Source organism: Amphiprion ocellaris, chromosome 2 (genome assembly GCF_022539595.1).
Source record: "Amphiprion ocellaris isolate individual 3 ecotype Okinawa chromosome 2, ASM2253959v1, whole genome shotgun sequence".
Classification (NCBI taxonomy): Eukaryota; Metazoa; Chordata; class Actinopteri; family Pomacentridae; genus Amphiprion; species Amphiprion ocellaris.
Window position 1 is genome coordinate 35,101,751 of NC_072767.1, and position 26,685 is coordinate 35,128,435.

The following is a 26,685-nucleotide window of genomic DNA, read 5'->3' on the forward strand; positions in this document are numbered from 1 at the left end:
AACAATGCAATAAGTAATTCACACAGCTACAGTTTAGTTGATTTTTTTTTTTTTATTATTTGTACTTTATAGCAGAATGTGCAATACATAGATGCTGCTCCTGAGCTATGGACACTTGTTTAAAGGTTAGAGATTCTTTACAGAAAGGTACTATTGTTTTTTTATTTGAAATATGTTATTTTGCTTGTGTATCATGTGGTAATGTTGCATCGCATGTTTTAACCGACCTGAAGCTTGAACAAATTATATCGCATTTTGCCATATCTGTTGGAATTGTAGTAGTGAAATATGTAAATTGCAGTTACATATTTTGTCCAACTCAATCAGTCCTACATCAATATGAACATGTTTTACTAGACAGATACTGGTCTCAGGACATACTTGCAGATCGAACAACAGAGACATAAGCCTGAACAAGGTTATGGATGTGTTGTGGGGAGGGTTCACCACCATGCAAACTGATCAAACACAACACAGACGTAGATTTCACCTGTAAGATCCATTGTTCGGTCCACAAAGATGATAGATGCCTTGTTAGGGGCTGTCTTTCTTCGATTTTTTGCTTGAGGATGATTGGCCAGTTCCCCTGCTATGAGGCGACTCATTGGACCCACAGCAAAGCTCTCTTCCCTCGTACTTGTGGCCTCAAACATTGAATTTAAAGCTGAAGCCAAGGATTTGATTTCAATCTGCAGCTCAGCAGGGAGGGAGTGTATGTCTAGATCACCCAGGCTTCCAAATCGCTTCTTCTCTGGTCGTTTTGCATTGATTGTATCCAGGTCTGGTGAGAGCAGGGGGAACAGCTGAGCAAACGGGGGTAAGATGACCAACTGTTGTGATACAGGGGCGAAGACCACTGGAACATGCATGACTTCAGCCGTGTAGTTCATGTTTCCCATCCACTCGCAGAGTTTCTCCTCAAACTGCTCGAACACGGGGGTTCCTTCCATTTCTGTTGTGACATTGTTCGCTAGCAGATGTACAGAGTGGGCAACGGTGGTGAAAACGACACAGTATTGAAAGTGACTGAGGGATATAATGTCTTTAATGATGTCGACGGTTGTCCCCTTCAACAGAGTGCTCACCACGAACACCGCTTTGGGCTCATTCACGCTGCAGGCTTCGAAGCTGGAAAACTGCTTTAAATTTCGGGCTCCAGCCTCCAACAAGGCAGCAGCCCCTCCGTTCCAGTGGAGAGCCTCTGCACACCTGTCGTCCATGAAAACAACCGCCTTCTTCACCTTCGACAGCACCTTCTCCCACATTTGCAGCGGAAAGTGCGTGAAATCCTCCGTCGTCAACATTCTGCGAATATCGACAGCTCGCTAAATACGACGAAATCAAAAAGACATGAGAAATGCCAGTTGAAGCAGCTCCAGCAAAACAAACACACGAGTCTCTTAAAGGTGACGTGGCAGTACAGCGTCGCAGCAGAAATACGTCATCCAAAGTCGTTGCTATAGCAATACGCAGCATCCCGAGAACAGGCAGCGTTGATTCACTAATTTTACACAAGCAAGATTATTTTTAAAAATGTATCATTATTATAAGGTATCTAAATTATTAGCAACCGCATTTCAGAAACTGACAAGCAAAAAATAGTGCAGACAGTAGACTAAATTCCAAAAGTTACATTTTAAACAGTGTCTTCGAGGCAAACGGTAAATTAGTTGCAGTTATTCAACCTACCGTTAAGAAAGATTTTTCCTCGACTTTTATCACTAGCTAGATTACATTTTCAACTTCTTTTATATCTTTGAAACCACTTTTTCCTCATTAAAATGTCTACTTCAGAGTCGGAATCCAGCATTTACGGCGAGGAGGATGAAGATGGGAAATTATATCAATGTAGCTAAGTTTAAACGGGCTAACAGCCATGTTGCAGTGTATTGATTGTTCATTTGATTTTCCGTAGAAACACCATAAAGTTTATAAGAGAAAATGTAGCTGTCAGCCGTTGTAGTTGTCACAGGTGGCTGTGTATATAAGTAGAATGCTACATTGAAGTTTGTGTATGTTTTTTGAGGGATTTTTGAAATGAGCATCAGAGATGACAACAGGCAGGAGACAGAACAGATTAAAATCGCATCCAGGTATGTAAGCAGTGTGAATTAAATTTGTAAAAAGTCATCACCATCATCATAACAATAATCATATTGTGATAACTTTTTTATATAGCAGTTTAAAAAACATGGTTTAGAAAGTGCTTTGGCAGACAATGCAAAAGCAGAAGGAAACATAACAGCAATTAATATAAAATCAAAACTAAAAGACTCAAACATGTCGATCACAGCATTCAGTAAATACAAGTACAGTCATTAGCAATTGAACTTTGTCAAGTCACCATTATTTTAGGAAAACATTTTGAACCAAAGCTGTTAAGGTGCTTTCCAGTAGAGGTATAAGATTGACATTTGCAATTCACCTAGCAATATTAAATATTAGGGATATATTATGCTATTACTCTACAGTATTACTACCCTAAAATATTTTTCATTATGTGAATTTACTTAAGGAAGTTCGATATTACAGTTCAGATCCTAAAATCCTATATAAAATACCTATTTAATTTCAATATTAAGGTTAAGACTCTACAATGTTATATACTGTAACAAATTACCTTAATAATATAAATTATTATTTAATATTAAGACTTGACAAAATTATACAAAGATTCCTTCTTGCAGAACCAGGCTCAGGGAGGGCAGACATCTGCCTACACAGGTTGGGTTGAGGATAAAGTGGAGAAACAGACAAACAAGACAGCATAAACACTTGACATGTTGGAGCAAATCTAAAGTAGATATGATATGAGGCAAAGCTGCATACAACCACCGCTTTTCTTCTTATTACAATCAAGGGAATATGACATACAATATATGAGACATATAATGTAGTATATGCATACATATTTTGCATACATATAGTCTATATTATTCCAGTAGCACATAAAAAAACATAAATTAAGCAGAAGACTTTGCTCTAATTTACTAATAGACAAATCATTGCTTTGGACAAGGATGGGTCTTTATTTACTCTCAAATATGAATCATGAGCTCACCAATCGATTTGTTGTGAAAAATGTAATTAGATTCATATATATTTCATTATGTTTTGAATGTGACCCGGTGCCTGAATTTTGTGTTTTCCATTTCAGCCATAATTTGGTGCAGCAGAGTCACAAATTGATGCATTAAGATTCATCAGAAAGCCAAACACTTAACTCTCTAAAGGGTTTTATGCTCAAAATTTCCTGTGGGAGGACCCGCACACCGTCCGTTTAATATATCTCCCCCAAGATTCAAATGTTGCCTATATCCACAAGGCCAATAATAGCACTGAACAAATTCAAAATTGACAATACTGGCATGCTTATTTCCAATTAGAAACAACTGCAATATAGTAAGAAAGCATTCAAGTATAATATAGTTTTCACAGTACAATAATAACAGCGATCATTATAGTTAAACAACACATGAAACGATACAGTGTGTGCTGCTCTGAAATGTGCAGCCACTCATGTGGAACATTAAGAAGTATTTGATGCTAATTAAATCGGCTGCCAGGCGAACGCTGTGTGTTTGTGAGCTGGGAAATGTGGATATAAGCAATCACACAGCTAGAGCACCGACAAGATCTGTGTTCTGCATTCTTCAGCCTTTTTGCCTCAGACTAAATGTAGCATAACTTACCAATTACAGTAGGTTACTGTAACGTACACCAATCAGCTTCCACAACCTTGTTTTTTGTATGTGAGACTTTAATGTTTTTTTTTCCATTTGTGAGTGCAAATGAAAGGCAAGTGAAAGGACAACACTGGTTGACTTAAAGATCTGATGGTTAGAATGTAAGAAAAAAACATGAATAGTTATGATAAAATGCTTTTTTTCTGTTGTCTTTTTAATGTTTTCCTGCAGTGATTGATATTTTTTATCTGTCTGTTAAGGGTCAGTGCAAATGGGAACCGTTATGCATTTTAACATGCAGATGGATATTATTTTCATGCGTTTCTTTTGTTTTATGGGGCAATTTGAAAGCTGTCCAGGATGATGAAGACAGTGACAATGCCATTAGTGAAGAATACAGTGATTTCTGTGCAGCCATTCAGCTGTGCATATGAGAGTGTAACTGCTTACCATCCATCTTTCAACAAAATAATGTTAAAATTTTCAGCTTTTTATTGTGTTTTCCTGCCTATTGGGCATAATATGTGTGCATTATTTGTCAGGAACCCACTTCTGTCAAAACATAGCTTTGAGATATTTTCATATTTTTTTTGTGATGTATTAGTCTTGCGCGTGGAGGCGCCAACATTAGATTATCAGCACTCAGCTCAAGTGTTTCTCAGAGTTCAAGTCATTTCATGATGATGGAGGCAGCAGGGTGATAATGTGAGTGCCTCTTGATTTCTTGCAGCTCTGAGCACACACCTGAGCATCTTGAGATTAATGCTGAGGGGATACATGCAGCTGGTAAGGAGGCCCTCTTTTAAAAATGGTACAGCACACAAGAGCACAGCAAACAACACAAGCACAAAAGCTGAAAGACCAGTGACATTGACGGGTATGATTTATTTTGCATTTCATTTAAAAATTAAGTGTTTGTCCTCCAAAGATGTGCAGTTAATTTTTTCTTTTCAAGGAACAGAACACAGCCTGGTAGAAATAAAGAGATTTCAGGAGACAATTAGCTGACTTTTCCGACAACCAATGATCATTTTCCTTTTTTCACATTCATCATTAGTGGACATGTACACTGAGAATACTAGCTTAATTTCTGCACATCATCATGATAAAATTTTACTTTTTCTTATTGAAAATGAATCAATATTCATAATCTGCTGCATTAATGTCAATGTACTGTATGTCTTGTTGTTGACATGTTTTCTTGGCACTATAGAAGCACTAGACATTGACGAACTAGAAAATATAAAAGGATGTCAAGAATCGAACCTGAATGTAAAGTCTTTGGATGAAAAACCATGGAGGAAATCTGGTTAGTTGTGGTATTTAAGCCAATAAATGTATGTGATTCTTTCTCTATGCAATCTCACTCACTGTATATTCACTGATTCCATTCAGACTTGTTTATTCCCCAACTTGTCTTTTTTATTTTAGGTGCTAACGTGTCAGATTACTTTAACTATGGTTTTGATGAAGAAAGCTGGAATGCCTACTGTCAGAAGCAGCTACAAATCCGTAGAGTTCGTAGAAAGCTTCATGCGAAAGTCAAGGTAAGACAAGATACGGTTGTGGTTTAGTCAACAGTCTTCTTTTTTTTTTTTTGGAAGAGGCCATAAACTTAAACAGGAGAAAATAATCTGCTACTATAACTCAGAACAGATTCATTGCTCTTGTTTTAATTTAAATTGGAAATTGAGTGTGACTAGATTAGAGATCAGAGGATGAAGGAGAACTTGTTATTCCACTCAGGCCCAGAGGAGGCACACTGGACATGGAGAAGACGAGTCGTCTTGTGCTCATTCTCCCTCAGGCAGACCATCTACACTTGCCTCCAGGTCGGTAACATGCCTCCTACTGTTGTCATTGTCTGTTTCCTGAGTGCTCCACTGCAGATCCCATTCCATGTTACAGCTCTGAGCTCAGAGCCAGGAGAAGCTGGCAGCTGGTTGTTTCTATTTGTTTGTGACACAACAACTATCCGGCTGATGCCATCTGTTTTCTGTGATCCTAAGACAAGCTCAGCATATTAGGGTTGTTTTTACAAGGGATCCCACAATGTTGGGGTAAACACACTTATGTCAGTCTGTTAAAAGGTTTATGTTTTTTCTGACTTTTAGACAGTCTTTTTCTGTTTACATTTCATTCATCCATTTTTTTGCCAACAATATTTTAACGTCAACATAACAATGTGCATATGAGAAGTAAATACCTACATTAACTCAATTTCTGCGTTATGTGCTTTACTTGAGCATTTCCATTTTATGCTTTTACTTTTTGCTCCATCTACTGAGGGAAATATTGCATTTTTAACAAGCACTATTATTCAACAACTGCAGCTCTAATTACGTGTCATAGCAATACATAAAATATAATGAATTGTTAAAGCACTGATTTAAATTTAAAGCAACTGCAACATGAAAATGCTAGTTGATGCATTTGTAACCATAACTGACACTGTATGTTGCATGGGCCAATTTGCTTTGTATTTTTACTTTTGATGTTATAGTAGTGTTAGTACACTTTTCATCTAATACTTCTACACATCTTTAAAAGTTCAAAAAGCAGCAAAAAACTCTGAATTCAGAATCAACAACAGATTTTACATTTTTGCATTGCTATTAGTGCATAGTAAAATACATAAATGTATCTTAAATACAGCAACGCTATTGCATTGAATTTACTGATGTCAATTAGAATAATTTAAATTTTTTCTGTGTCAAATCTATTCATGGATCAGGTGTTTTCAGCCTTTGAGTGCATTTGCCCAAAGCATCTTTTCAGAGAATCTTTTCCCCTACCCAGCCATTTAGTTTAATGGGTGATGAAGATGCACACTGGAGGTGCTGACCGTCAGATGAGGCTGACCGACAGAACTAGCCACTTAATTAAAGATCCGTCCCTTGATGATGCTGTTCTCCGTCAGCAAGGTTATCCTTCAGGGAAGGTCGTGGATCTGAGTGCTTTGTGTGGCGTCACGCATCTCCCTCTCCCCATGTGACAGAGCTGGACCAGAAGGGAACCAGGAAGTCATGTCATAGACAAATACACATAATGTATCATCCAGTAGATTTAGTGCTAACTGAGGCTTTGATAGCAGCAGGCTTGTTGTCTAATAATCAGGTTTCTGTTGTATTTGTTGGTCATGGTGCAATGTCCACTGGTGTTGCCTGCTGTAAAAGAAGTGTCCTTTGGAAAAGAAGTGCAGTTTTATCAACATATTTTTTGTCTGTGCTAAATTTGTAGTACATTATAGTATAGGTTAAATTGTGTGTTGTCTTTATATTATTATTAGGTGAAAAAATGTGTGTGCTTTTCAAAACTGAAGCAAGTTGTAGAAGAGACACTAAGGAGCCGCGAGCTCCTCTCTATCGAGCTGCCATTAGATGCAGTTACTATTTCTTCTTACTGTATGCTTTTCACTACTGCTGATTAAGTCCTAGTGACAGAAAGGGGTTAGTATCCCATCTGTGTGTGTGCGTGCATGCTCAATGAGGGTGAGGGTAGGGGGGTTTAGGACTGTAAAGGGCTCTTCTGCAAAGAAGGCGAGATGACCCAGATAAGGAGGTTTAATGCGTTAATGGACCTGCAAGGGGTTGAATGGGGGCACTGGGAGTGAGATTAGGACAAACTAATGTCCTGTTTTTAAAAATGTTATATAAGTGCACATCAGCGCCACATGTGGCCATCTTTTAAGGGTGACTGTGACAAAGACTTTGTTTAAGAAGAGTTCAATTGCCATTTTTGGTGCTGTATCAAAATATTGCATGGATGTGTGATGTATTTGTAGTTTGTTTTATCCTATTACCTCATAAACAGAGATCCACATGCTGCTCCTACTGAGACTGGAGGAATACCCAGATCCAGAAACAGAGAGAAAAGGCATCAATGTCTCAACACTCAGGTATGGTGTGTGTGTGTGTGTGTGTGTGTGTGTGTGTGTGTGTGTGTGTGTGTGTGTGTGTGTGTGTCTGTGTGTGTGTGTGTCTGTGTGGGTGTGTGTGGGTGAGAGACAAAGACACAGTCTCTGAAGCTATTAATATGTTTATACTGCAGGTGGATACTGAGATGTCCCACAAGGAGGATAGCATTACTGCTGATCATCTGCCACCACCATCCAATCTTTACTCCTCCTTTGCATATGTCTCTCCACCATGTAAGTCACCCAACCACTGGGAAAAGCATCGCCCCTAAGTAAACGCTTAATAAAGGCTCATTTACAATATCTCTAGAACAAAATGGCAAATGTCCTCGCATATTGCCCTTCCTCATTTGATGAGATGATTATGAACAGAGGAGCTGTCATTTAAGACACCGGGTTGGAGGGAGTTATTTAGATTGAACAGTAAGATTTTCAGGTGGAAAGGGCCTCAGGAGAACCCATGTGGGCCACATCACACATCATGCAGCTGCACAAATGACTAATGGCAATCTGACCATGTGTTTGTGAAGCTGCAACACGTGTCATAATAAATAATCCCGTGGAGCTGAAGGACAGAGGTGAACATTTGCGAGTATGTGAATATATGTGTGTGCGCACGTCCACTTGCATGTGTTTGAAGGTATTGTATAGATATATGTCTTCCTGCAGCCAGGCATGTAGTGGCAACCAGGTGGGAGTCCGTCAGCGCTATCAGTCTTTAGACTTCCTCTTGGTCTTTGTAGCGAATCAGATAGAAATCCAGGAAGGCTCCCTGGCGCAAGCACACAGCTGAGCACATGCCACATCTTCATCTTCAAAGGTTCCAAAATAGAAACACTGGCTTAAGCATTTTTCTTACCCCCTCACCCTGTGAGCCCCATACTGCCCAGAGAGCCCATGCCAGAGGCGCTAATACAACCAAAATATCAAACATCCTGCCGACTACATCTTTGAACAGTCGACAGCAGCTTTGAAGTGTGCATGCATAGCTTTTTTCAGCCACTCCCCTTTCTTTAAGTTATAGGCCCTGCCTCCTTTTGTGATGCAAATGTGTAACATGATAAAAATAGCTCATGGTAAAAAAAAAATAAAATTTGCTGGGCCAGCAGATTGTGACATGAGAAATGTGCTGAACAGACCGACCATGGAGAATAGGACAGAGGAAAAGAAAGAGGCTGTTTTAATTTTTTGTTTGTTTTTCACTGAGGTCACATTACATGCCAAGTGTATTTGATAGGTGCAGATTGTGGTGTGGAACTGTGTCATTACAGGGATGTACTTGTGTCATCTATCAGTGCAGCACAGCGCACAGCCAAGGTGAGGCTGCCTGCTGCTTTGCGCTGCAGCAAACGATTCCTATACCCGGTTAGTAGGTCACTACAGTCATTGTAGCAACAGAGCTGGTATGTGAGTGTCCTCATGGACTGAACAACATAACTGAGTAGATGTGTAGTTCTGTCTAAATCAACCATATCATTACCAAATGCCCTCCAATCAGAGCTATTAATGAGAAGCCCTGACCTCTATGTCTTTTATCATTGGAGGGTTGAATTGAGAAGAGCAATGTCAGTACAATGTTGACTGACACAAGATTTTGTCACTGGGAAACCTGAGAGCATAAATTCCTTTCTTTTTTGATTGAATACATCAATAGTCTGTTGACTGTAAGCTTTAGAGTCGGGAATCCTATCTTTTTTTGTGAGAAACCAATGATTATGCTATTTACAGGCAAAAATGGCAATGACAAGATGGCGTAGTGCGAGCGTCCGTGCAGAAAGCTGCATCTAACAGTGCAGGAGACAGTACCCTTTACCCTAGGAAAGAACACATAGGCCTCTGCTGCAGTGCAGAACAGCAGCTAGTGGTCCGGTGAGAAATATCAGCTCCATCTAAAACCCTGCAGCCTGTAGCTCTGTGAAACATTAGCATGAGACAGAAAGCCACGCAAACATAATCGGCAGCAATTAGCCCTCAGCCATTAGCTCTATCATATGCTGCCAAGCATGGAACTCCAGCCCTCATCAAACACTCAGTTGGGATCACCGCAGGTAGAAGCAATTACTCACTCACGCAAACATTGATGGCATGTGTGTGGACAAGCTGGTGTTTACCGCGTGTGCATCTGCTTGTACATTCAATGCACACTAAACAGCGTTTCTTGAGCACAATTACTATTTGTTTTAATCACTTTTTAATATTTGTGCAGTATTTTAGACATAGTAATTAATTCCACAAACTCTTGGCGATGCCCCATGCAGTGACTTCATCTATTTGCTGTAATGAGTTCTTGTCTCAGGTGTTTGTGAGCAGCTCTCCATATTCCTGATGAATCATGCCATTGTCTTTTGGTTTGTTTTCTCAAAAGGTATTGTGCCAAGGCATTTGCTGTCTCAGGCTGTTAGAAGTTTATGTTTGCCTCTTCAATTCTGTTCTTCCCTTGGGCGTCCAGGTGTCTGAGGTATCAAAGGCCTTGATGGGTCCATAGTGAGCAGCTAAAGCCTTCTTAACTCAATGAGACTTGTATTTGAAAGGGACAGAAAATGTTCAGTTTTTTATTCAGAAGCCAGGGGAGCTTGAAGCTATTTTTCATATTCAGGCATCTGCTCTGCGTAGCATACATATAACATATGATTCTTCCTCTTGTTACAGCCATTTCTTGTAATCTTTGTGTTGCTAAACTCCTCTGAGTCACTCTCACGTTAGGGGTCTTTATAAAAAAAAGAAAAAAGAAAGGGATGGTATCCAGATGTGAATGTGTGCTTTTGCCCTGATTCTTCAAAGGAATCGCTATACATATGTGTGCGTGTGTGTGTGCGTTTGTCCTGGCTAAGTGTGTGATTCAGAGCTGATTGTGTTGCTTGGTCACGTAAAACTTTGAGATTTCTAACAAGTGGGACCATTAGCTGTGCACTCAAGCGTTTGACTTGTTCTGTTTTATTGATGGAGGAAAAGGCAAGTAGGACTTTGTCGCTCTGACATTTTGAGGCCGATCTAATATCTCTGCTTTAAAAGGAGGCACCATAAATTTTTAGGTTATGTTGTTAGGAATGGGTAATGTTTTGGGTTTTTTTTTTTAAATTTTTGCCTTGTGTTGCGGTTATTTGTCCACATCTTCCCATATTTAATGTGTACCTCTTTACTTTTTGCACAGCCATCCAACGAGCACTGAACAATTAAATGAATGATTGAATCTGAAACAAAGCAATTAGGAAATCGCAAAATCTGCAATCCAGGATAGACATGTAAAACTAAGTTTTAAACAATGGAAGTGTTAGTAGTTTTGAAAATTCATGCCGTCCTATTTGTGTGGTAGTCACACCTTTGATGGAATCTTGTATGGTTTTGTGTGTTTTAAATGTAATACACAGTGAGTATTAAAGTGAAGTTTGACTTTGAAGTTGCGATATCTGTTGGAAAAATCACGTTCACATTTTTCGGCCCTACATCCAACTAAAATATTTGCTGTGTGTTGGATAAAATTTAACTGATTTTTGGCCTGTATCTTGCATTGACATTTGTCTTTTATGCCTCATGCTAACTGCGTTTTACTGCAATATTATATTTTGCAGCATATTTCAAATATTCTAAACGTGTACTAGAAGCACAGAAGCTACGGTACATTGATTGTCATGGGCACTTAAAATAGTTCCATTATTTATGGTTCACTTCCTCCCTCCAAGTAATTTAATCAAAATTAAGTACTGTATTAAGTACATGTTGATGTAGGACTGATGGATTTGGACAGAACATGTAATTGCATTTTTTCCAACAGATACGGCAACTTGCGATATTCTTTGTTAAAGCTTCAGGTCAATACTCGTGTAATAGATTTAAAACATGTGATGCAACATTACCACGACACACCAGCAAAATATGAACTGGTCCTGAACTCATTTATGGTCAGACTGCACTTAATTTTCGCCCTAAATCGTGGAGCAAACACTCTAAAAAGCCAAGAGTATCAACAGTTTGGCCCCAGAGCCTCTTTCCACATATGTCCAAAGACCAGACAATAGCAAAGTAACGGGTGAATGGCAACTGTAAAACATCACATCATAGATCTAAATCTGGGCAGTCACATTCATCCATAAAGGGCTGTCAACTCTGGAACACAATACCAGCTGAAATCAAATTACTTACAGATCTAACATCTTTCACAGCAAAAGTTGAGGGCTGGAGAAAGGCAAACCAGTCATTTATAGTTAACTGTAGTTGTTTTTCCCCCATACATATCATAATTAATTTGTTTTACTTACATGTCTGTGGTGTATTGTAGTTTCATGAGAGTGAAAGCTGTGTGAATTAGTTTACTGTTTATGTCGAAGCCCAAATAGGGACAATACTTGAAAATTAGCAATAGCTTAAAACTGTCTGTGCATAGCATCAGTTTGATGCTATTTATTGTAACTGTTAAAATGCAACACGCCTATCAAATAAAACTAATTCAAATTCTATTCTGTTAGTTGGCCTGACAAAACCAGCAGTAGCTCTATTTTTATGGTAATAAAACAAGTGAAAGATATCTGACAATAACAAAATGATGTGTTCTGTTCATGTGGAGCTGCAGTAAAAAGAACTGCCGTGGATGGGGAATTCAAACATTCAGACTGGTGAGAAAATACGAAAAACATATTCCAGAGCCATATAAACTGGACTTTGAAGATTATTAAGAAATGACCCTCAGTTCTCTCAACAAGTTTAGATTTTCAGGTTGGATGTAATCTCATTATTTAAAAAAAGATGTATTTTTTGGAATCTTAACTAATTTGTGTCAGCATGTAAACACAGTAACTTTAAAGAACTCAACTGTCTTTTTCGTTATCTCCATGCAGCTTTCCTTTTCCAATCAAGACCTTCTCCTCCCTCCCCCTCAGCTATTTTTGACAGGTGAGCCCATGAAATTCTCTGTATCTTTTGTGCTTTAGACCTCTGTATGTAAAGTCTGTAGTAAAACTGCAGGTGGGATGGTAATAGTATCAGGGAAACAGTGCACTGATTTGTATTCAGGGAGGTTTGACTGTAGTGCACAAAAAGGTAAGAAGCTTATTCAGGAAATTCAGGAACGGAGCGAAAAGAAGAAAAAACGGTCCAAGACTGGACTCCAGGTCACTAATAAATAGTGCATTAATGCTGAACTTTCTAAACAAAATGACTGTTTTTGGATACAACTACCTAATTTCGGAGGCAGACTTAGCAGCTCTCGTTTTGATACCAGAAGACAACTCATATTTAGGTTGTCAGAGATCACAGCTTTTTGTTCTTAGCTGGATCTGTTTTATCTGTGCTCTGTTGCTCAGCTTGCAACTGAATCAATGGCCAAATAAGGTAGAAAGCAAGACAGCAACCTTGTTTGTGCCTCCAGTCTTCTGTTTATCAGTATCCAAGGCATCCCCCCACTCTGCTCTTCTATGTCACAACCTGTCTGCAAACTCCCACATTTCAGCTCTAATTTACACAACTTAGATCAGAAGTGGGCCACGCTGTACCCAAGGCTCTCCTGCATTTTCCTACATAGCTATGAATGCAGTACCACTCCAGTTTTGTTTTCTGCCTTGCTTGTTTCTTTTGGATGTTGTCTGTATTCAGCCTGTCTCAATTCATCTTTCTGTTTGTCTGTCTGTCTCGCTTCCTGTCTCTTCTCTCTTTTTTCTCTTTTCTCAGTCTTACTCCTTCCCTCTCTCCTAATTTGCTGTGTCTGATGTGTGCCTGAATTTACTCTGTACTTTGTCCTGAAATATGTTTTTTCTCACATCTCAGTCCATCTGCCAAATCCTCATATCCTTCAGGGACTTACTGTTCCTATCAACTCTGCCAACCATATCCTGTACGCTTTATGAATAATTTCCTTTTTAACTTTTTTTTTAAAAAAATGCACACATGTGCAGTGTCTACACCGATAGTCCTGGCCTTACTGTTGCTTCTCAGCGTTTCCCTTGGGGATATTAGGAACAGCAGGTATTTATGGCATAATCTGGGTGCTGGCTTCCCATGTTGTGTGGAGGGCCAATGGCCCCTAGGGTACCCAAAATCCACATTTGAGTTGTGCTAACTTAGAATTGTACTAATTTCACAGTAATGTGTCTTTATAGGGAGACTAATTGTGTCATATTGTCACTAAAAATCCTGTTTTCAGTTTTATACATTCTCAGTCATTTTAAATCTAAACCTAATTTGTTAGCTGAATTAAGAGGTAGCATTATAATAGTCATCATGGTGAAAACTTCTGCTGAACAAGTCAAAACAGATGTTAGCATGCTGTTCAATTAAAACCAAACACAACTGTACCTATGAATGATTTTCACAGAGAATTGCGTTTCACAGAGAACACATGGGTTTTATTATGGCATAGACACAGTAAGGGTTCAAAGATGATCACTGGCGCTACTGTTTTTTCAATTCATATGATATGAATCTACAGGACAAACAGTCCTGTACAATCAAAAGTGAGCACTGGCTTGTATTTGTGACACAAAGTCAAGCATGTTTCCAGTGTTGGACTCGACCAAGGTTGTATCTTGTGTCCAATGATGCGGGTGTCTGGATTGGGAAGCTTAGAGTCACATCTCTACTTTTTGCAGATAATGTGGTTCTGTTGGCTCCATTACACTATGGCCTTCAGCATGCACTGGAGTGGTTTGCATCCAAGTGTTCAGTGGCCCCGGTTAGAGTCAGCAGTCAGTCTAAGGCTGTGGCTCTGTGCCGGGGACTACTCGATTGCTGCCCCAAGCAAGAGAGATTAAATATCCCCGGATATTGTCCACTACATGGACCAACGGATTGGTACAGCACCAGAAGTAATGTGAGACCATCAAGATGGAGAAGGAACTGAGCTGGAAGGATTCACTAGTTGATCAGCTATGGTCATAAACCCTGGGTAGTGACTAACAGAATGAAATTGCAGGTACAAGTGGCCAAAATGTAGAGCAGCAGGACTTGGCCTTAAAGACAGGTTGAAGAAGTAAAATCTTTTGCATCAAAAGGAGCCAGCTGAGGTGATATGGACATCTAATTAGGATGCCTCCTGTATGCCTTCCATTGGAGGTTTTCTGGGAACGTCCACTCGCAAGGAGATCCCGTGGTAGACCTAGAACATCCCGGAGGGATTGCATGTTTCATCTCTTCTGGGAATGCCTTGGGATTGCCCAGGAGAATCTAGAAAATACTGCAGGGGAGAGGGACGTCACCAATGTACTGTTAGCCTGCTGCCACAACCAAACTCTTGATAAGCAGAAGAAAATAGATGGATCGATATATAAACCTATATTTGGTCACGTTATGACTTTTTGTGTGTGGCAGTTATGACATTTAGCATGATAGTATCAGCAAGCCCTTGTTTACTTTTTCTACATAAATCATGTATTTCCTTGTGTAGTCCCAGAGGGACCTCAGTTTGAACCCCACCAATTTAGATCAATATAGCAATACTATAGAGTGGGAAAATGCCTAAAGAAACTATTACATGTTTGCATTATCACCTATCACTTATTCTGCATCGCAGATCAGTATGTTTAATCTGTTTTGATGCACTAATAGGACCAGACTCATTGCTTTGGAGAACTATTAAAGACATCCGTGTGGCAGTTTAGATCCAGTTATAATCACCAGTGTTTATGTTGATGAAAGCAGGAGACCACAAGTTGTGGTTTCTAAGTACTTAGATGAACCATTAAGCATATATTATTTCATCCTCCTTTTCCTACTACTGCTTTGCCAGCAGCCACACGCCCGCCAATTCAGGCTCACTCATCCATTCATTCATTCTTCTCCATTAACAAGCAAGCCTTTCTTCATCTCTGTGCGACTGTTAGGCTAAAAATAAAATTCAGCAGTGATGAACTGTTTACTAGGGAATTTATGGCGCAATGTGTTTGGACTCACACCTGCTGGAAAGCCGTTCAATTGGATGAAGTTCATACACAGCCAGTTCACCTTCAGCACGCTCGGAAGCTTTTAGTTGGAAGTGGGTGTATGTCGAGGCCACGTGGACAGGCAGAAGATCCAGATAGTATCAGTAATATGCCCTCCATCCGTTCCTCATGGGTTGGCGAGCGCACGCTGCGCCTTGACAATGAGCCAGTCACTTCAAACACTTGAAAAACACAGCTGTGCATTTGGAAAAGCGCTTTGATCATGTTGCAGACCAGTCCGCTTGCTTTTTCATTCATTGATTTGTTTGCTCACAGTTTCTTTTGTGTTTCTTCGAATGAATGACCTTAAACATCACATAAAATTGAATGTCAGTTGTCAATAGAGTCTGCCAGGAATACATAACTATACAAATACCAGAATACTAGTGCCTATATTCAAGATGCATAAAGGACCTATATTGATGTATTTTGATACATCTTACATCTTTTTTTATATATATATATATATATATATATATATATATATATATATATATATATATATATATATATATATACATATATATATATATATATGCATGGTCTTGTCTATCAAGATTTTTTAGTCAACACATGTATTAACTCCATATTTCTTTAATTTTCCTTTTTCAGTGGACACTCTAATGACTTTGATGGTCCCTCAACTTCACTTTATGCACGTTCATCAGGTAAGAATGTATATTTCTATAATAGACAATGACCACAATAGATCTTATTTCACTACTGTGTCATAAAATTGCTTCAGTCCATGTACAGTACACTACATGATTGTACAGCCTCGTAAATTTGGATTGCTCTTGCTGACCTAGGTCACTTCTGTGTTAATGCACTCCTCCACTGCAGTCAACCATTCTAGGAAATTCCCCACTCTATGCTCTCTCACACACATTTCTCAACTGTCTTGGGTATCAAAAAACTGAGATATTTTCTTATGATAATAAAAAAATATGTGACATCAACTTGGGCCTTTTATTCAGCTCAATGTGCAGATACAGCCCAAGCTTTAATTGTTTTCAGCAGTTTTTCTAAAGCTTGTGTACTTCCTTCTCTTTTCAACTGAAACCACGTTTAGCACCTGCCCTATACATTTATTTTAAATTTCCATTGTGTCTGTGTTCTAAATATGCTCTTTGAGAGAATGTAACTGCTGAAGTGTTAACCGTTACATTAATCATACATAAGCAACGGAAAAAACTATGAAACAAACAGTTGTCAAGCGCTGCTCTAAATACATTGACTTGCTGAATGCTTCATTTAGACTGAGTAAATAAAACTGATGCAGTTGCCAGCTGCTGCTGTTTAGGGTCATCTGTTTGTTGTGACTCTGTTCTTTCTGTTGGGTTTTTCATCTTTAATCCCAGGGAGCATATTCACGAGAGCTGGAGTGATTGATACTACAAAGGTCTGGGAATACTACACAAGGCAACTAAAGTGTGACAGGCACAAAGACAGATCCAGGGAGCATGGTCATGATAAAAAAAGCAAGCGAGGCAGAAGTAGAGAAAAGGAGAGACATACTTCTTCACACAACAGGTGGGTCCCAGTGGCTTGATGCTATAGATACTCCTAATCAGACCCTTGATCTATTTTTCAATGCATGTAAATCTGAAGTCAATTTTTTACATCATGTTGATGCAGCAAAAGACACAGTGCATCCTCTTTCTTCCCTCTTTCTACTGCTGGGTGCCTCTGCAGTGGATGTGTCTGCTGCACAGCTGTGATCCTCTGGATTAGGCACCATAAAGTATTGGTTCTTGTTCAGTCATTAATTCTATTCTGACATTGCTCAATATATGTGCTTTTCCATCCGGCCTGTCTCTCTTTCACACACGGATTGTATAGAGAGCAAATTTTGCTGGAAAGTGATAGATAGTGACAGAAAATGTAGGAAGAAAGACAAAAGCTGAACAAAGAATGATCATGAAGGGGAGTGTCGAGCAACACAATAGTCTGTTTGCTAGGTGAGACAAGAGATGTGTACACTGTATGGTGTTCATCAGAGTGGTGTAACATCTTGACCTGACTATATAGTAGTGTGTGATTTCCTGAAGTGCCTATAGATGTGAAACAATTGAACTTAGAACTGGATAACTCAGAATTTAGTCTGTACCTCCACATGCAGCCAAAAATTTGTATCACTTGTCCAACAAACATGTTTGAATTTATCTAAAGTGTTTCCAGATAACCTGACTAAAGGGATTACTGTTGTGAGTGGTTCCCCTCTCAGCTCTCTAGCTGATAGCTGTAACATAAACACTGTTATGACAAAATGCACAGCTTTTGTGAAGAAATGCACACTATTGCAAAAGAGCATACGGCTATTGTGACAGAAATCAAGACTATTGCAAGACCAGGAGAAATTATTGCAGGCATATGCAGAACTATTTTAGCTGCTCTGGTGCAGTGAGATGAGGGAATAACTCACTGTAGCCGTTTGCTGCCTATTGCCAGGAAATAATTGAGTCTACACTCTCTGCATGGAATTTTGGCCTTTCCTCCCTGTGGCTCACTGATAAGAGCGAATCTGATTTCCACTCCAAAATTTCACATAGTGCCGTACTACCCTACAGTCTGACAGCCTGAGTGCTGCTGTGTACTCAAACATTCATGCTCACGTGTGCACAAGCCAAACCTTGCCCTACATTTTCTCTACACTCAGTGATGACCTTTACCCAGATGTCTATTTAATTAATATCAACTCAGACAGCTGCCAACTATAATACACAGTCACATCTTTCCACCTCCTCGCATGCTCCTCCTCTGACCTGAGGCTCATACTGTATGAAAGACTGAACGTTCCTGTTTTATTATGACAGAGCATTTCTCACCAAAATAGGTACCAGGGATACTCCTGCCATTGCCTTCGCCTGAGGCACTAACCCAAGATCAGTCAAAACTGCCTTCTGCACCTAAATACTTGACACTACAAACACCTGCAGTCTGACTGAATTTTTAAAATATTTTCTCAGTCTGTGGTTTCAAAAGCCATAATACTGTTGATCCCAACAGATTTCTGTGTCAGCTACTGTTGGAGCCTCATTGTTAATTAACTTGCATGGAAATAAGTGCAAAATAGCAAAAATGACAAACTGAAGTATCTTTCCGTACTGTGTTCTGTTAAAATATCCTCGTACACTGTTCTGCTTTTCAGCACTTTCCCTACTTGAAGTGGTGAGCTGTTCCTGGAGCATTTGTGCACTAGATGACTGAATTCAGGCTTACATATTAAGCTCAGAACAATCTTGTGGGTCAAATAAGGAAAATGGGACATGGGGACAGCTGGGAAGCTGTATGCGAAGTGCAGAAGATAGGAAGAATCATTGTCATGTGTCTGACAGATGCAGAGGGAACGCACATGAGGATTTAGTGATACTTACTACAGATTTGCTTTAATGTCACAGTCACAGAGGACAGTTCCTGTGGCCAAATGTGTCATGCTCACACCTTCTGGGCTCTGTTGTTTGTGCTACGTTCTAGTCACATGACCAAGGTCCATACTGTGCATGTCACACACGCACGCGTGCGCACGCACGCACGCACGCACGCACGCACGCACGCACGCACGCACACACACACACACACACACACACATCGGTTATATGTTTTCTGTAACACTGATTTATGGCTGTGCTCTGGCCTATTTTTGGACTGGAACTAGAGGGATTTATCGTTAGTGTGCAAAAGAGAGAGAAACAGATGGAGCCTTACCCACCTTCGTTACTAGCCACCTCTTATTGTTCACCGGTGAGGTCAGTGTGAGAGTTACATTGTAAGTTTGTGCTGCTAATTTCAGAGCTTACCAACCCACATGTCCTGTGCTGAGTCACACACAGGCGGCGTGTGGCAGGGCAGCCCTCTAGCCATCGGCTACTGGTTATCAGCTGCGGTCGAGACAGCATGCCTTGGATTTACTGCCACCACTAATAGATTCCATGAGGCTGACACTTACATTTTCACCCATGCATTTATTCAGAGTGAGTGATATACTGGACTTTTCTGACACCTTTTACCTTTTTTAGTGGGTGCAGGCTGAGCAGCTGATTGGCCATTTGGTCAACACTTGTCCCCTGACCGTAAATCTCAGCTCTGGATGATAGATGTAGCTCTTTACAGCTGGCACAGCCTCAGAGTCGCTTATCATTTTTTTCATGCACACACATGCTGACATTTGCACAAGACAATGAGGACATGCAATATCCACTTCTCTTCTTGGTCTGTCTCTCACATATGGCATCGCTTCACACAAACAAATCTAATATAAATACCCCTCAGCTTGTTTGATCATTGGTTGACAAAAAAAAAAAACTGTGCCCATAATCCAGTGACTTCACTTGATAATAACTGAGAGGAGACGTCTCGGTGTGAGGAGGAAATTAAAATGATAATTATCTTCCCACTTAAATGTGCACTAAAAGTGTCATTAGAAAATGCTGTGAGGCTACTTTCAGTGTTAATAAAGGGTATAGCTAACTCTGAATGGAAACAGGAATTGCTAATTGAAAAAAGGCACTGTACTGCAATGCAATGAAACCAAACCAGGGCATTGCTAATTCAAAACATCAAAAGCATAGAAACAACTTCATACAGTCTAAACAAATTTGTGTCAGTCAACAATAACAGTCTCATTTAATTGTCATTAATGCACAGAATAATAACTCTTGTCCATATCGGAATACATGTGGAAAATAACATTTTCAGGAGTTTCATAGGTTTTGTCCGTGTTTTGGAAAAAATTGTTCCCAGTGCAACTTTGACAGCAGCTTTGTGATTTGGAGGAACAGTCCTGTCTCGCTTCAAGGTTTTGCTTTAGATTTACGGGGAACAGCATGATCCAAATTGCCACCTTCTCCTGCCACGGGCAGAGAGGGGTACACTAAAACCTTTCTTTTTCTTGATTTTCCTCAGCTGCTTTGTGCTTGATGCCACTTTTATCCTGGCTTCAGGATCTGTCTTGGGGCCTGTACATTCTTCCACCTACATCTGTTTTTATTTTCCCTCCACCCAACAGTTTTTTAGGCCTTAATGTGACATACTTTTTGTCTTTCTGCCTCAACTTCATGCAACACACTCATGCCTTTTCCAGGGCCAATGTTAGGGTCTGTACCTAATAAATTGTAATGTTCTACAGTGCATCCTCCACCCTGAATGCTACTTCACTGTCTTAATTCCAGAAGAAAACAGCACAGTGTCCTGTCTTACCTTTACACGCATAGCAGCTATACATTTTTTTTTACATTTTCTTCTGTTCCTTCCACCTTGTTGCACGGACAGTGTTGCCTCCCTGACTTCGCAGACAGGGGTCAGCTGGTTCTCTGCCCTCTCGACGTGTTGTGATAAAGAATAGAGAAGGCACACACATTGAGCTGGCGTTAGATTAACAGGAAGGTTTATTCTTTCTCTGAATAACCAATATTACAATGACAGTAGTTTAATTCAACTCATTTTCTTGAAATATGAAACAACCATGTGGTCTCTTGTTCTTAAATCCATTGATTTTTAACATTGTCCATGAAAAATAGTAAATTGTTTTTAACCATTTTTTAACATAACAGTTTTTTAAGTGTTATTCTAACCATACGAAATATATTTTTAACATACCAGCAATGTACCCTTTGTTACTCTTGTTTCATTTCCTGACAGAACAATTGCATTTTTTTCTATGAAACAACACATTTATCTCATAACCAACTAAATAAAGAGTGCAATGCTCCTTTAACGACATTTGTAATGGCAGTAACTAGACATATAAACAACTGGCAATAATTCAGCATGTAACTTTACGACATATCATTTCTGGTGTTGCCATTAAGCCTCATAAATGTGCATTTAGCTACACAATTTACTGCACTGGATTAGCTTTTCCCACACGTGCTTCCACACTAGTCAAGTCCGTTAGCATTATCGCGATTAGCGAACGACCAATTATCCCTTCTTACACACAATTCTTTTAACAAACCATTTCCTTTACCATCTTGTGCAAACTCTTTAACAAGCGACATTTTCTACTCTTAAAGTCTGCAATGTATACTCATTTTAAGTATATTTACTGACCTGTGATAAAGAATACAGGAGGCACACACATTGAGCTGACATTAGCTTCACAACAGGAAGGTTTATTCTTCCTCTGTGTGCCAAAACACTACTCTTTACCTGCGCGATACGCGCCCTCTATCAGCTGGATGTGGAATAGCGCTCTAGTAAGTGAAACTGTAATGAAATCACAGGAGTGATTAAATCAATAAAAATAATGTAAACACCCAAAAAAATATCAATAGGGGTGCCTGTTTTCACTTCATCTGTTTGAACACTTCATTTTACTTCCTACTTTATATCTGAAGTCAATTATTTTCACCTCTCTACAACAGCTACACTTGCTCACTCGCTTGCATTTTTCCAAAGGCATTGCTCAGTAATTATATTTTACAATAAATGTTTCTGCAGATTCTACGTCTTTGCTTAGGTAGGTTTAGATTTACCTCAGCCTCCAGTTTGCTACGATTTTACATTCACCCTCAATTGTAAATAGTGGCTCCAAAGCTGTGTCTTTGTCCCGCCTAAAGTGAACGGACTGCCATTGGTGTCCTTACACCACCACACTTCTCTCAGTAACCTAGTTCAATCAGATAATGTGATCTCTTTGGCCAAATTAAACATTCTGCTTAAGAACAAGGAAAACACTGTACTTGTATTTAGATCAAAACATACACTTTTAGTTAACAGAAGATGACGTCTTGCTTTAGCTGAATTTCTCATGCGTACCACTGCTTCATCGTATTTCATACCAAGTGTATGTTCATTGTTCTGATTATGTCACTTATAATTAGTCTAACATAGCAGATGTAGACTCTGGGTTGTAGTAAATGTTTCTGCCGTACATTTCATGCAGCTTTCTCTTCCTCTTCTACTAAGTGCATGTAACTATTAGTATAGCCACCAAGCAGCAACCCACAGTCTGAAACTGGCAAGTTTTGAAAAAGATTTGAATTGTGCAATAAGGCGTGCTTGTTTCTGGCAATGAATTAGCCATTTTCAAGACAGTATTGGGCTCCTTGCATGCAAATGTTCCACCAAACAACTCCTGTACCTGTAACTACTTTGCAGGGGCACTATTGCTACATCCTGGGCTTAGCACTAGACTATTGTGATTGGCTTAAAGATATACAAAACATGCGAGAGTTTTTCATTTCTCTTTAGCAGAATGACAGTGAGGTGCAGCTAGAGCATTCGCCAAAGCGCCTTGGAGATACGTCTGGCTATGCGAGACTAACTAGTAGTCAGCAACTCTGCTTCTTTTGCATGATCATGTTCAAAGTTGAAACACTGAGCCCATAGTTATTCAACATCATAATATCAATTTTACAGTGGAACACATTTAACCAATCCTATTTATTGCCACATCCCCCAAAAAACTGAAATTATCATAATCCAGTTGCTGTCCAAGAGCTGAAACAAAGAGGGCTGGGAACAGAGAGGCAAAAATTGTTTTAGTGCCAGTCTGTTATTGTCTTTCCACTGTCCCTGGCAAACCGTGGAGCAGGTGTGGGCTTCTGTTTATCATTTAGCTCCACTGAAATGCTTCCATGTTTGTACCTGGTCTCTTCACTAGACCACACTGTGTCTTTACATACATTTGACTTCTAAACACATTTAGAGAAACAGGTAGATTCTTTCAAAGGCTGTATGTCAGATTTACTAGATAAGGTAACATTGTACAATCTACATATTAATTGGCTCTAATATGTAAATATCCTGCCTTATTATATAATCTTAGCAAGAACAAACACTTGTCTTGACAGAAAAGTGCATTGGCAAAGGTGTGTTTCTTTTGGCGACCAGATTCTCCACCATAAACTAACTGAAATAAAATATCTCACCCCGTGAGCCATTATTACATTCACATCCCCTTACTTGCAGCTGCTATTTATTTTTGTAGACATTATTTTCATTTTGGTTGTGTTAGGTACAAAGTTTTGTTTCGTATCCACAGAAAGGCTCAAAAAGTCATCTGGTTTTCTCAGTTAAATGACCGTAAGGGTAGAGTGGAGAAATTTACACTTCAGAAGACTCAGGCTGTTCTGAAATCTGTGATGCTGCTTGCTCTGACAAGCTTGGCCACTACTGATGAATAAAATTGTAAAATGTGAAAGCGAATCCCGAGGCTTCATGCTATAATTTACTCTTAGCAACACTATCTCCTTGGGAGCCATTTGACTGTGTTCTTGGTGTTATGCGAGGTGGTTGTTTCTATGTTTAAACTAATGGCTCTGAGCAAAAACAAATGTGGGCCCTGGGTCCTAATCCATGCTGCTAACAGAAGAGCTGTCTCCAAATATTGAATACATTCAGCTTTGTACTTGCAACACTCTGCCCCTTAAGGCTCTTTCTCTCTCTCTTGTTGAGCGAGTGAATGGTAATAATTACTCCAGCCATGTGTGAGCCGAGTGTCTACACTAGCAGTGCTTTTCCTACGACTTGTTGTTTTTGGGGGGTTTTTTTGACCAAGATGACACTTTTATGGAGGCGGTGAGAAAAGCTTTTAAAGTGATGATTTTTAAAGGTTATGTTGATTATTCTGAAATTGCAAACCACAAGCTGTGTCAAGGTGGTGAGGTGAGTGTTTCAGAGAGAAACAAAAACAATACGCACTGCAGATATACCATCAGCAGTGGGTGAGATTTTCTCTTTCTTCCAAGCTATCTACACTATCATCTGGATTCAGTATGGACCATATTGGCCTCTGCCCTATACCTACTCATTATGACCATCTAGTCTGAACCAGCATCCTTCAATGATACATTTGCTGTTTAGTTCACTGATCAGCCACAAAATTCTAACCAACTGCCTAAAATTGTGCAGGACCCCCATGTGCTGCCAAAACAGCTCTGAATCCTTGGGGCGTGGACCAGGACGTTGGAAGCAGATCATTTGGATGCTGTTGGTTGTAGATCTGGCTTTTTTCACCTGGACCTTTTTGCTGTGTTTCTTGTGTTGCTTGTGAGCAGTTATTATGGTGTGGCTGGGCGCTTTGTCTTGCTGGGATGTGGTTACCTTTGTTAGGGAGTGTTGGTGCCATGATGGAGGGGTACTTGATCTGGAACACTGTTTAGGTGGGCTGCATGTGTCAAAGTAACATCCATTTGATTCCTGAACCCAAGGTTTCCCTGCAGAACATTGCAAAAACAAGTTGTTAGTTTTTGAAAGGGGAGAAATATTTCCATTTTTGTTACATTATCTAGATTTTTGCTTTTGAGCACTGCCTATTGTAGATAGTATTATTTTCTGTTGTGTACCGTTAAAGCTGGCACAGTGTAGCTGACAATTACATCTTCACTGAGCTTTATGCCTTGTGTATCAACTTTACTTAACTTGTTTCTCAGTTCTCTGAGTTACAGTCGACAGCTGTGTTCAAAATGGAGTAAAGTGTGGCTCCATACGTTTAGATACAAGTGCCTGGTGAAGAGAGCCTCATCAGGACATTTGGGTTGACAGTCTTTATCCCTGCAATAACTCCACTTTTGTGGCCTGTCATTGTGCCACACATCACCACACACACATTTTCACAGCTCAGTCCAAATTCTTTCAAGATTGCATTCAACAGTTTGAATAATTCCTTACCCAATGTTCTTCCAGGAACTGCTTTGCAGGGGAGAAAATCCTCCACTATTTTCTCTTCTTGTGGACACCAAACAAATTCAATCAGTTGAGCTGCATTAGTGGCGTCTATTGATCCATCCAGCTGAATTGTTTGCAGGAAAATGGTCAGAGATTGAATGTCTTTGGCAGTTTTACAACTCTCCTCCTTAGTGTGTCATTTGAAAAACAGACTGCTTTGACCTTATTAGCTCCCTCTGCTCTAAGCTTACCCAAGCTGGTAATGCAAGTTTTTCTCCAATTTTGTGTAGCTTCTTGTTTTTTTAGTACTTCTTTTCTTCTTTTTCTTTGATTGTCAGAAGAAGTCTTTGGATTTACTTTCATGCTTCAGGTTTTGTCATGACTGGCTTTATGGCTAAGTTTTTTAGCAAGTGAAGAGAGACAATGCATTGTGATCTCCACTGAATTCAATATGGCTACTGTTTTTCTTGACAAGGTCTCACCACTGAAGATGTGAAATATAATATGGTAAATAAGAATTTTAAAATGAAATGTTAAAAAATGTACAGTAAAAATTGGACATTATACTTGGGACAGCCTTTGAATGTCCTTTGTGGCACCTCAGAAACCTGCAGCGGTCACTTTGAAAACAATTGAACTATGAAGTGTCTTACAAATATCCTCCACTGTCCCCTTACTCCTTGGCATTAATATGTTTTTGCATGTGTGTTTTCAGAGGTCACATGTGGGAAAATGAAAAGTGAGAAGCAGTGAATGATCAGTCCTGTAGTCTCAAAGGACTGCAGGTCCCAGAGTGAATAATAAATTCTTTTTTTTAGCTTAGAGGGTACTGCAGGATGACTGCTTGGCTTTAATGTAAAGGGCATGCTGTGACACTAGTGTTGCTACTCAAAGTCCAGGCCAGGGAGAGGCTACAAAGCTCAGTCAGGCAAACAGCAGGTATTGTGCTTAAGGTTCTAGTCTTTTGAGTCTGGACTTTTCTGTAAAGGAGAAGAAACCAGCAGTCTCATTCCTGTGGGCCATCAGCTCTTTTAATGTTGCATTATTTCCCAATGAAAAACCCTCCAGTTTTATCAAACACAAGCAGAATAAATACACTGCATGTGTGTCCTGTGTGTTTTCTTTTAGTGCTGAGAAACAAAAAAATGACAGAGACACTTCGGAGCGAAGGCAGAATCGTCACAGTTCTCAAAGAGTCAGTGGAGAAAGGAGACACAGAGACAGAAGTGAGGACTGGTCAAAAAGATCTCAAAGGTCTAAAAAATACACACACACACACACACACACACACACACACACACACACACACACACACACACACACACACACACACACACACACACACACACACACACACATACATATATATATTTTAAACAACAGCAACAAAAAAATGCAGAATTATCTATCACATCATCTATGTTCTCAACAGCAGCAGCAGCATGAGTAGGAGGGATGATGAGGAGGACAGGGAAAGTAGACACACACACAAAAAGGCCAGGAGAAGTAGGAAGGGCAGTGAAAGCAACATCTCTGCTGACCAAGAAAGGAAATTAAAATCTGA

The 26,685-nt window shown here is 39.6% G+C and overlaps 2 protein-coding genes across 3 annotated transcripts in view; one reads left to right on the top strand and one right to left on the bottom strand.

Annotated features, from left to right (window-relative positions):
• scfd2 (sec1 family domain containing 2) overlaps positions 1–1,415 on the bottom strand; it is a 99,601-nt gene extending 98,186 nt beyond the window's left edge. The window contains exon 1 of the mRNA XM_023271839.3: positions 491–1,415. Coding sequence (XP_023127607.2) covers positions 491–1,304 — 814 coding nt within the window. The 5' untranslated portion in view covers positions 1,305–1,415. The remainder of the gene's footprint in view (positions 1–490) is intronic.
• Positions 1,237–26,483, top strand: fip1l1a (FIP1 like 1a (S. cerevisiae)). 2 transcript variants are annotated; one of them, XM_023271840.2, is made up of 12 exons: positions 1,237–1,848; positions 2,027–2,093; positions 4,417–4,472; positions 4,900–4,995; positions 5,118–5,233; positions 5,433–5,518; positions 7,500–7,584; positions 7,737–7,836; positions 12,435–12,489; positions 16,122–16,177; positions 16,871–17,042; positions 26,250–26,483. In XM_023271840.2, the coding sequence occupies exons 4-11, from the start codon at positions 4,972–4,974 to the stop codon at positions 16,895–16,897; spliced, it is 549 nt and encodes a 182-aa protein (XP_023127608.2). In that variant the 5' UTR covers positions 1,237–1,848; positions 2,027–2,093; positions 4,417–4,472; positions 4,900–4,971; the 3' UTR covers positions 16,898–17,042; positions 26,250–26,483. The 2 variants fall into 2 exon arrangements, with proteins under 2 accessions (XP_023127608.2, XP_054872252.1); XM_055016277.1 differs by having other exon boundaries at positions 1,237–2,093.
• The last annotated feature ends 202 nt before the right edge of the window (positions 26,484–26,685 follow it).

Excerpts from the sequence above, each read along its gene's own strand:
- fip1l1a (XM_055016277.1), top strand. The coding sequence starts at position 4,972 with ATGAAAAACCATGGAGGAAATCTG. Across the intron at positions 7,585-7,736 it reads ATCAATGTCTCAACACTCAG|GTGGATACTGAGATGTCCCA; the intron begins GTATGGTGTGTG and ends TTTATACTGCAG. Across the intron at positions 16,178-16,870 it reads ACTTTATGCACGTTCATCAG|GGAGCATATTCACGAGAGCT; the intron begins GTAAGAATGTAT and ends CTTTAATCCCAG.